Source organism: Cydia fagiglandana, chromosome 11, assembly GCF_963556715.1.
Source record: "Cydia fagiglandana chromosome 11, ilCydFagi1.1, whole genome shotgun sequence".
NCBI classification, from domain to species: Eukaryota; Metazoa; Arthropoda; class Insecta; order Lepidoptera; family Tortricidae; genus Cydia; species Cydia fagiglandana.
This window is the reverse complement of record NC_085942.1, coordinates 14,278,028-14,289,753: the sequence shown is the minus strand read 5'-3', so window position 1 is coordinate 14,289,753 and position 11,726 is coordinate 14,278,028. Positions and strand designations below refer to the sequence as shown.

General features: G+C 33.2%; 1 protein-coding gene across 2 annotated transcripts in view; it reads right to left on the bottom strand.

Moving 5' to 3' along the window:
- Positions 1-737: 737 nt before the first annotated feature.
- The window catches only part of LOC134669095 (uncharacterized), a 127,578-nt gene continuing 116,589 nt past the window's right edge, over positions 738-11,726 (bottom strand). The window contains exons 4-6 of one of the 2 annotated variants that reach the window (XM_063526628.1): positions 3,249-3,317; positions 2,089-2,115; positions 738-1,121 (exon numbers count right to left, since the gene is read on the bottom strand). In XM_063526628.1, coding sequence (XP_063382698.1) covers positions 1,056-1,121; positions 2,089-2,115; positions 3,249-3,317 — 162 coding nt within the window. In that variant the 3' untranslated portion in view covers positions 738-1,055. Of the gene's footprint in view, positions 1,122-2,088; positions 2,116-2,624; positions 2,766-3,248; positions 3,318-11,726 lie in introns of those variants that run through there. The other variant, XM_063526627.1, reaches the window with a different exon arrangement.

Sequence of the window (11,726 nt, the reverse complement as noted above, 5' to 3'; positions counted from 1 at the left end):
CATCATAATAAAAGTCTACTTTCGGAATTATCCGACAGTTTTCGACATTCGGAATTACCCGAGTAAACCTTACACTGACAATGCAATTTGAAAAAGACAACTATGACAAAATGGTCAAATAGATTATGGTGAAATTATTCATGACATTAAATTTTGATTACTATTATTGGTTGATCTTAGCAAGAGTCATAATTTTATAAAAGACTTTTAAATAACAATGGAGTATAATCTATACTTACATCGCCACCGATTCCGTCAACCCTGTCTGCAAAAATAAAACAATTGTTACAATAAAAATAATTTACGATATATTTTATAAGAATTTAATTTTTTTAAGTAAATTCAAGTGATATTTTACTGATTAATAAAGTTAGTAGTTACTATTTACATTTCTTTATTTAGAAAAAACAAAATGATGGAATAAATGTATATTATTCTTATTTTATTTGGTTAAATAATGAATATAAATATTTTAATACCTGTCGTTGAAGATGTTCTTAAATCGAAGATATCCGTGAACTATAAATGTACAAAAAATCGTTAGATACGTCGCAGTAATAAAAATGTATGATTTACACTTAAATAAACCAGTGTCTGACACTTTTCATTATATTATACTTCATTTTCGATTTAATAGAACTAAAAAAATCTATTTACATACCTCGGAAGATTAACAGCCGTGTAAGCATGTCAAACTCTGGTACAGTTAAATCCAATTTATTTTTAAAGCTACATGTACACTAAAATTTTACCGCCTTTCCAAGCAAAGCACAACATAACAAATAGGCAGTTGTCCGACCAAAGGCAATAAAGCGAGTTGCGATCGCCTATCTTATTATTACTTATCATCTTACAAGATGTAAGATGTGATGTCCCGTGTGTGTAAGGTACAACCTTAACCTACTCGTATGTACTTACATACCTAGGTAGTTTTTGTAAGATACTCGCAAAGATCTCGCCCTACTCGCTGATCGCCAATGGTTTGACATTAAGCATAGATGGGATAGATGGTCACATTAAGCAGACAATTATTACAGCCAATTGAAAAAAGCCAATCAGAAAAAAATTAAAAATTCTCCACTTACGGGCCTTTCAGCGATAAGACTTGCTGCTATTGGCCCCTAAAAGATTATGAGCGTTAATATCTATTATTAAAAAAAAATACTAAAACATGAATTTAGTATTAATTAAATTTTTGGTTGTTTTAATTTGAATTAAAATTTTGTGTTTCATTAGTAACCTATTAGGTTGTAACTTTTAAAATCAAGAAATAGAGATATTAGATAAATAAAAGACAATTCACAAACAATGTAATCAAAACAAATGAAAAATTGTTTTACTGCTATGTAACACAGGGGGTAGGTACATATAGTTTGATCGTAATATCCTTTGGTAAAACCTCATACCTAAGTAATATTGAAGAAATATACCGGGTGCGGCCTGTAATATGAGCAAGAAATTAAACTGTAGGTTGTACTTCTCCTACTGACCAACATTTGTTCAGCGACTTTTAAAAATAACTTGTGGTTTGATTTTTAATACACTCTAAAGTTTATTCTAAGACGCAATGTATTGCGAATTTTGTTATGTTTAAGGCGTGACAAGCAACGTCAATCACAATGATATGGCGTGGCGATGGCGTCCATTGAAGATAATATTTATTTTGTATGAAAAATAGAGAGTCAAAATAGTTCATAATTTTTCAAAGTTGTAGAACAAAAGTGTCACCGTTTGAGGAGTACAATCTATGTTTTATTTATTTGCTCATGTTACAGGCCACGCCCGGTATTTTACGTTAATGTTATAATTCATTATAATTATTTATTTTAATTATATTTTATTTCAATCCATCCAAGGTCTTATGAGCTATTGTATTGATTGCCATTGCCACTGAGAATTGTAGTATTCGTTAAGCGATGTAAAATTGTAAATGCAAAAGAGAATGACTAGCAAATTCGTATAGGTCCAGGGCCGTGTTGTAGGAGAGAAAATTCATAGTATAAGTACCTATAAAAACTATTATTTTCATATATTTTTTAGGTATTGTTCTGATTACATTGTTATAGGAAATAAGATTTTAACACTTACACCATAATCCCCAGCCGGTTTACCAGCCTATAAAAGAAACATTAAAGAATTAAACACTTTCCAACCCTGTCCTCGGAAACCATGTCGATTACGCACAAAAATAAACCGTAGGGAAATTAAAAGTGATTCTGAAACTTCTTTTAGAATGGAATGACATACATTTTTGTATTTACAATGCAACATTATCCACTTTTAATGTGAAATTCGTGAATAAAATGGCGGCCGATAAGTGGATTATAAGTACTTGTATTTAAAAGGTGATGATGGCCACAAGTAAAGTGCGCATTTGATTATTAAGTATGCGAATTGATAATAATATTAAAACAGCCAGCTCACATGCTTTGAATTTGTGCTGAAAGCGATTAATAAAATGTTTAATTCGATAATCAATTGTTTTCTTATTTCTGTTTCAATAAAACAAAATGTGTAGTTAACCGATTTAATTTTGATATTTTAAGGAAAACAATTGATAGTTAATACATTTTTATTGTTTGTTATTGTTGTGCGTAAACGTATATTTGTGCTTTAGGTGTAGTCGATTAATATAATATTTAATTCACGTTTGCCGCCGCATCAGTTAAGAGAAGAGTAGGAAGACACGAAGCTTGACAGATTATGACTAATATGAGTAAAGATTTTAATAAAACAATACATACACTGTCGGGTAGTCTAAAATCCTGAAAATTATTAAAATTACATATACATTTTATATTAAAAGACATAAAAGTAGCAGTAGGTACAAATGTAATTTTGAAAATAGTACAAAATTTGTATTTCCTGTTCACTTGATGATTTGTTATAACTCCTGTTTCATCAATATAATTATCAGTTTTGTTAATTGTGTTGAATGATACTAATCAATTTGACATCATTAAATTTTACATTTATTTCCATAATAAACGATCATAACATCACCAAAAATTTTATATTATATCATATACCAATTATTTTAATATTTGCCCATGTATTAAATGTATCTAAATGTAGATGTAGGTATCTGGAATTGTATACATTTGTCTTAAAAATAGTGACTTAGTAGCAATATATTATTTTCACTTTTTCATGGTAATATTCCAGTATTATTATGGAGGAACAAGTACTATGTCGACAAACTATCCTTAAAATTTAGATTAACAATATATAGCAATAGATATACTTACAGTTTTACATATATTATCTATAATACTTTCTTCAGCGCCGACGAAAATTTTTATATCTTGAAATTCACCCTGTAACAATGAAATAAAAAAAATATTAAATTTGACAGTGTAAAAGATAAATTAAAAATATTAATATTTCCTAGAACTTGTATTAAAATATATATAGGTAGGTACATTATTCTAGATAATTATGTACCTACTATAAATCGAAAAAAAAACGCAGTTTACTTGACCGAAGCCAAATCAACCTTCAAGCATTCAATTCAATTTTCCAAAACCAATATAATTCGATAAAACCTCCGAGCCATAAATATGTACTTATAAAATAATAACTGAACGATATTAATAAATTTCAAGAAGGCCTGAACTTGAAAAGGGCATCTAAATTAGACGCCAATTTTATTGATGAACAAATTAATGAATTATTTTGGCCACATCTTTCTCGAAATATTAATTACATTTATTAATTTTAAAGGTTAACGATATGGTACACTCAAGTGTAAAAATAGGGGTGCACACATCGTACTCAAAAATATGTCCCATAGTTCTTAATGGGACATTTTTGAGTAAGTTGTACGGTATGCACCCATATTTTTACACTTGACTGTACATGGCTCATTTTAATCTAACGAATAATCAGGAATAAAGACTTTTCAATCTTCTAATTATGTGCATTGACAGAACGTCAACATGCCGAGGCATTTTGCATGTTACTGTGAGAAAGTCTTTTTACCGACATACACATGAAATGCGAATCTCGTGCAAATAACGTTTAAAGGAGACATTTACTAACTTGAGCATCAACATTTGTCGCCTTCTTAATGTTACTCAAATAAAAAACGACATTTAATAAATAAGAAATATTTTCTCTAAGCAATAAAGAAGAGTAATCCTCAGCTTAATGCTGATATAAAGTTAATGTGCGTACATATTTGAAACAATCTAATCAGCAACATTTTAAAATGTGAAGAAAATATTTTTTATCTGTAAGTTTTGTGCGTGATTTTAAGGACGTAAAATCTAGTCTGTGGTCAGTCACGTCGACTTTGTAGATGTTATCTGTAAAAGCGTTTTCTCTGTTCGCTGAAGCTACCTCATTGTTCAGCTAGAAGATTAAAAATATGACGGGAGTCAGTTCTTTTGTGATGGAGACGGCCTGGAATTTTAATGAAACTGACTCTGAAAGATTCGCTTGCGATCGACACGCTGGCGTCTGTGAAATCTGGTATTTTGAAAGGAAAAATATGCGGAACGTGACTTGTGACGATACGAAATATGAGTAAAATATACATGTTAGAGATAATAAGTCTGAAAATATGTCGCTTCTTATATAATAACCTTGCCTAACCTACCATCTTCGGTAATAAATGTGCCGAAGGGGCCTTTTCTACATTTATTTCAGCTTTATTAAGTTGTTAATTTATTTTTGATGAAGGTTCATTGTTAGATTTAGTGATCCTGTATTTTTGTTTTATTATATCGAAAATTCACTAACGTGCGTGAAATCTTGATGGTCGGTATAAAATTTACCAAAAAAGAGGTGCATTATTTGATTCGATTTCAAGAAATATAATATACAGAAAATCTTTCAGACAATCTAACAGAACGATGCTACTTCAATCGTTTTACATTAAGTAAAAGCTAAAATTAAAGCCCACTGTTCCCAGACTCATTTCTTTCAGTTTTAGGGCCGATACAGACGGAATGCTACTCGACTGCAATTTGTGTGGGAACTGCACGCCAACTGCACGCCATACAAGTTGCAGTCGGGTTGCATTCCGTATGTACCGGCCCATAATGATGCTATACGCACAAGCTCTTGTCGAAAGCTCCTGTTGTTTTCGTACGAGCAATTTTGACGTAACCGATATTTGTTGTTGTAGTAAATAAATAAAATTTTAACTCTGCAATATACCGGGTGTGGCCTGTAACATGAGCAAAAAATTAAACTGTAGGCTGTACTCCTCATACTGACCAGCATTTGTTCAGCGACTTTTAAAAATAACTTGTGGTTTGATTTTTAATACACTTTAAAGTTTATTCTAAGACGCAATGTATTACGAATTTAGTTATGTTTAAGGCTTGACAAGCAACGTCAATCACAATGATATGGCGTGGCGATGGCGTCCATTGAAGATAATATTTATTTTGTATGAAAATTAAGGAATACTTCATCATTTTTAAAAGTTGAACGAAAGTGTTACCGTTTGAGGAGTACAATCTATGTTTTAATTATTTGCTCGTGTTACAGGCCACACCCGGTATACCGAGACTACGGTGCTTTGATTTTCCATGACGGTGAAAAAACAAGCTCGATGCGCCTGTAAACCTGCACCTGTATGGTTTGCCTCCCTTTATAAAACTTTAACTTTCTTGGAAAACGTTAACTGTCCGTTTAAAAAATAATGTGAAAAAGTATCAATAATCCTGCTATAATATATTACACAACGAAGGCAACAAAAATATCTGTTCTGATATACGATGTTATTTGTAGAGCCATAAGAGCGCGTCATATATTTTTGCGGCCTTCGAAGAGTAATATACTCATTGCAGGTGACGGGCCCATCGATAAACGTATTTAATGTAAAATATATAAAACAAATTCACGGAGTACAAGGCTAACCTAACTGTAGTTATCAACATAAATGATCGTTCCATTTCTAAGCACTTCGCAGTTTCTGGTTATGAACGCAGCAGATCATAGACAGCTGTGTAGCTGTGAGATGCCGGATATTGCCTAACCAATGCCCAGTTACATTTGAACTAACAGTCACATGTACTTACAGTACTTACTATACATAGACCGACCGTTTATATGAGTCCTCGCCTACGCGGAGGACTCATTTAGGCGGTCGGTCTATTATGGTAACATTCCATTTCTAACCGCAGCTGCACTACCGGTACTGAACGCGTCGCTGTCATTGTCAATTTCCATAGTAAAATGAACAGTAGTAGTGCAGCTTTCGTTGGAAATGGACTGTCACCTTTAGTCATTGCTACCCTCACCTCATTTTTGTTCAATGTGTTAGGCAATACATACATAAAGAAAAGTAAACATTTTGGGTTCCTTAGCTGAATCAGGTAGGTACTAAGTTGGAGAAAAAGGGGATCGATAATTTAGAGAAAATGTTGTTTCAATTTTAGCTAGACAAACCATGACCCATGTAGATACATATTAAATAACAGATAATAATAGATAAACTCATGCTTGATTTTAAAAACTACGAGTATAATCTCAGGGACCAGGAGTGACTTCTGTGTACTATATTTAGGTACCGAACTAAAATAAACTGCAAATAACTGAAATTTTTAATATTTTTAGCCGGAAGTTGGCATACAGGTACCTATAAAAAAGTTAAATATCCCATCCCAACTTTCATTGTAATTGTGCATCAATAGATCTAGCAAATTTCCCATATAACATAAACGAGGCCTCATAGTTTCAAAAAGGATAAACGAATTTACATGAGTTTGTGTACGTAAAAGCTTTAGTTTATTTAGGAAGGTTCTAAAGTAAATAGGTTTTATGGAAATCAGTTAAGTAATTTCAAACTAAAGGTCTGCGGAAAGTTCATATATGTACAGATACAGAGGAGCTACCGCGAAAGCTGAAATTCGCAAATTGCAGGGTTCTTTTTCTTTCACTGCAATGAAGTAATTAGAGTGACAGAGAAAGATGCCCGCAATTTGAGGACTTCTATTCGATTTTTGCGGTTATAGCCCAGGTTCTAATTTGTTTTCTCTGATCCAAAAGTTAAGCATATTGGCATTTCCATAATGCCACCAATTTTAAAACAAATGTAAACCCTAAATTTAACTAAATTACAATATCTTTTTGTTGCATACCTCAAACAACAACAACAGCAACCAAGAACGTACATACTATTTTTTTCTGTACAACGCTTTACTCAAATAAGTTGGCAAAATATTAAACGCCAGTTTCAAGTGGAATTTATTTCAAAACGGCTAATTTGTAAGTGAGCCTTCCCGCCGTAAATCTCACGCGTGAAGTTGTAAACTTTTACAAAAAGTACAGTCATATATCCTGAAGATACATCACCTTCTCTGACGTTTGAATACCATGAACACAGCGGTGCTTATGCTAGAGTGTTTATTTATAGTTGAAACCACTTGAAAAGCTACAAGGAACAAATAAATGGGACTCAGAAATGTAACAATGATTTTCTTTATCGATATACTTACGCTACCCATGAGTAAAATTACATCAACAACTTTTATTAAATAAAACTAGAGTTATTCAAAATATTATGTTTAAACGCTGTAATACCTTTAGTACTACTTGGTTAAGTGTTTAAATTATTTTTGTTTTTTATTTATACTATTATTTATCGTATGGCATTCACACATGGCATGGCATGGCATGTCACTGCAGTATAAATTATTTATTAATTATTTATTTTATTATTATTTTTTATATTTCCAGATTGTTTACCTGTAAAAATTTAGCGATTACACCCAGTATACGAGGGTAGTCCCAGAAGTGACCGACCTGACAAAGAAAACAAAAGAAAATCTAAACTTTTTTTTATTATTTTTCTACATAATCTCCTTTTAGTTCCATGCACTTAGCCCAGCGATGTTCGAGAGCTTCAACACCTTGTTTGTAGTGAGATTTGTCGAGGTCTTCAAAATACCCATCAACCGCAGCCTCCACTTCATCATTGCTGGCAAATCTTTTACCACCAAGCCATTTTTTTAAATTAGGAAACAAAAAATAATCGGAAGGGGCCAAATCAGGCGAATAGGGTGCATGAGGAAGTAATTCGAACTTTAACTCGCGGATTTTGGTCATGGCCTTGGCACACGTGTGTACTGGTGCATTGTCTTGGTGAAACAAAATTTTTTTTTTCGCCAGATGTGGTCGTTTTTGACAGATTTTTTCACTCAATTGATGCAAAAGGTTGGCATAATACTCGCCATTGATAGTCTTTCCTTTCTGAAGATAATCTATGAAGATTATCCCACGGCAATCCCAAAAAACGGAGGCCATGACCTTTCCTGCTGATGGAACTGTTTTAGCCTTCTTTGGGGCCGGTTCTCCTCTTCGAGTCCATTGCTTCGACTGTTCTTTCGTCTCTGGTGTGAAATAATGCACCCACGTTTCATCCATAGTAATATAAGGCCGCAAAAACTCCGCTTTATTGTTGTGAAATTTTGCCAAACACTCGGTCGAAATATCTTCGCGATGTATTTTTTGTTCGTCTGTGAGCAATCGCGGCACCCACCTTGCGCACATCTTTTTCATATCCAAATTTTCAGTTAATATGCGATGTACAGCACTTTTTGAAATACCTGCCATGTCTGCTAGCTCGCGTACTTTCAATCGACGGTCATCTAATACCATTTTCTGGATTTTTTTTACAGTTTCTGGCGTAGTCACTTCATTTGGTCGACCACATCGATGTTCATCTTCACAACTAGAGCGACCTCGTTTAAACTCTGCCACCCAATATTTTACTGTTGTAAACGATGGAGCAGACTCCCCCAAAGTAGAATCTAGCTCCGTTTTAATACTAGTTGGACTAAAACCTTTCAAATGAAAGTATTGTATCACATAACGATGGCCAATTTTCTCCATGTCGGAAAATTTGTTCACAGCGTTCACTATTGATGGCTACTAAACAAAAGACAAACGACGCTATGTGTTCGAATTTCAAATTTAAACTTTATAAAGAGGTATTCTGTTTTAAAAAAGTATTTACTCAAAATAAAAACCTCTTTAAGTGTGTCAGGTCGGTCACTTCTGGGACCACCCTCGTATTAGTGTACCAAGAGCAGAAAAAAAACAATTCCTTTTTGCCATATCGAATTTATTGGCCGTGCCCCAAACTCAAATGAAGCAAAGATTGACATTGCTCATTCCGGGCAATAAGTAAACGCTTCACTCACGGGCGTTTTTCCTTATAGGAACTGATCAATCTCAGAATACTTTCGTCTTCCTCTGCCTAAGTGTTGCGTTCTCATTTTACCTCCGAGTGAAGATTTCAGGAAACCCTCCAAGTTAACGGAGGAAGTAGCTTTCATGGAACTTTTATGGTTCAATAGTAGGTGCATTTGCATTGTTTGACTTATCTTTAGATGTTACGGCGTGTTTTATCGTTAGAAGCTACTTGTCTTTATTATAAATTGACGCTTGCTTCGGGTAAAACGTTTTTAAGATGATGAATTTTAAAAAATAGGACCATCTTTACACAAATCCACCAAATCCTAGGCTTACTGCAGCAAATTTATACTACGGGACGATATATGTATATACAAAAGGTACTGATAATTAATCGGGAAATCCTTTTAATTAAAATTACGCAAACGGGGAATTGTGTAAGCTACGTACTTAATTTTCACTTTTGAGATACAATTTGTTAAACATACGTGCAACAATCTGTATGTTTCAACCCTAGCCAGTAGATCATATTGAATGACATGTGTCAATTTAAAATGTACTTCAATCCAGCTTTACGATTATAATAACTCGATTTTAGATCACTTAGATAACACTATCCTTTCCACTCACTCTCTAAAAATGTTCCACCCTGTATACTTATATGTATACCTAGGTAGGTACGTGTTGTTTTCATAGCGCGCCAACCCCTAATTTATAATTAAGCATCTTATTAAACCAAAACAAGCTTAACCCTCCAATGTGAAAAAGAGGTGACCTTTGACGGGACAGACGCATAAAGTAACCACTTAGTCGTTACCTTTCCAATTTAAATGTCTACGTAAATTATGCCATAAGTATTGCTTAGACGACTCTTGATTCTATTAAGAAAAATCCAATTTGAAAACCCAATGGGCCTCAATCGATTCGAACATTAAGATACGTCAACTAATAGATGTAGAAACGATATGGATTAGATATGTCAGTGTCCAAAGTGACGTTTTTGTTTAAAGAAACGTCACATTGACACTGACATTATGTAATCCATATCGTTTCTAGATCTATTAATTGACGTATGTATCTTAAATTTAGCATCGGGCCGTTAGAATGTTTTAGGTTTCCTGATGTTTTATCTTTATCCCTCAGGCCCCAATTTCACCACGACTACAATTTTATTGTCAGTGACATATATCGAGCGACAATTGTCAAGCGACAGGTGACATATTACAATTTTATAAAATATTTTCTATAGAAATACTTACAAATATGACAGGCATTGCTACAATTGTATGTATTACAATTATTTATGTTGTGAAACAAGAATTATTTTTTCTAGTCGACATATTTGTAGAATTGTTGGTGAATCTTGACAGGAAATGAGTTAGGTATATGTCAGAATTTCGTGACAATTGTTGTGTTTCTTGTGACAGTTGTCATAAACATAGCAAGAGAAATATCTGTTTTTTTCCGATATAATAAAGTTTTTTTTAATAATACAATGATGGTGGCAAACAAGAATACGACCCGCCCGACGGTAAGCGGTAACAGTAGCCCATGGATGACTGTGACGTCAGCAACAGTGATGTTTTACAATTGTCGCACCTATCACCGTGGTGAAATTGGGGCCAGGTCTCACGTCAAGTATTATTACAATTTAAATTTTTATTCAACCCATGTTACCGAAAATGTTTATTATTCATGCCTAATTTAAAGAATAAAGAATTTAACTTTGCTAACACCAATTAGAAATAAATTTTGTATTCTGTTATCTCCTTAGGTAAATCCAATACGCATCTTTCATCATTTTCGCAGACCAAACATCTTAACGCATGATTGTGCTACGAAATAAGATTAGTCCGGTACTTATCGATAATTGCGTCAGTCGAAAAATTAAGACCTTTTCGGATATTATTTATCGAATTAACTAGGGTCGCGGCAATGCCGTCTTCTGAAAGAAAACTGATAAAGCTGTGACCTCATTATGGTAAGTAGGTAACTTAATCTTAATCCAAGAACGTTAAATTTTCTAGGGTTGCAAGCACACTTTTTGGCCAAAATGTTTTATGAAAGAAAAGTTGAATTGATTTTCGTTTTTGAACAAAATTAAGTTATAGTACAGTATAATTAAGGTCGGTTGTTAATTTTCAAATCAGACATACAATTGGTATACATATGTATTATCAATTTTTTAAATCTCAAATTAAAATTCACATTGTTATGAATATAATCACCTGCCGGCGTATTATGGATAGCTTTATCCATCTTTATCCACGTGATAAAATAATTGAACACTGTTTAACACCGTGGGATAGAAAGTGACGGACACCGTTTTATCACGCTGTCACGTAGACGAGAACGACCATCATATCCGTACTGATTACTTTTTTTGTATGTTAGTCAGTTAGTACCGTATCAAATAACGTTAGTAAGACCGTTGTTCAACACGGAGTTAAAAAAATATCTTGCGTAGAATATTATTACTCATAACAGTTTTTAAGTATAAAAAAATTCTGTTTGAATTATACGTATTTTCTGCAGAATAAACTTTTTAAGTGTTTCCCATACCGAAACGTAAAGTT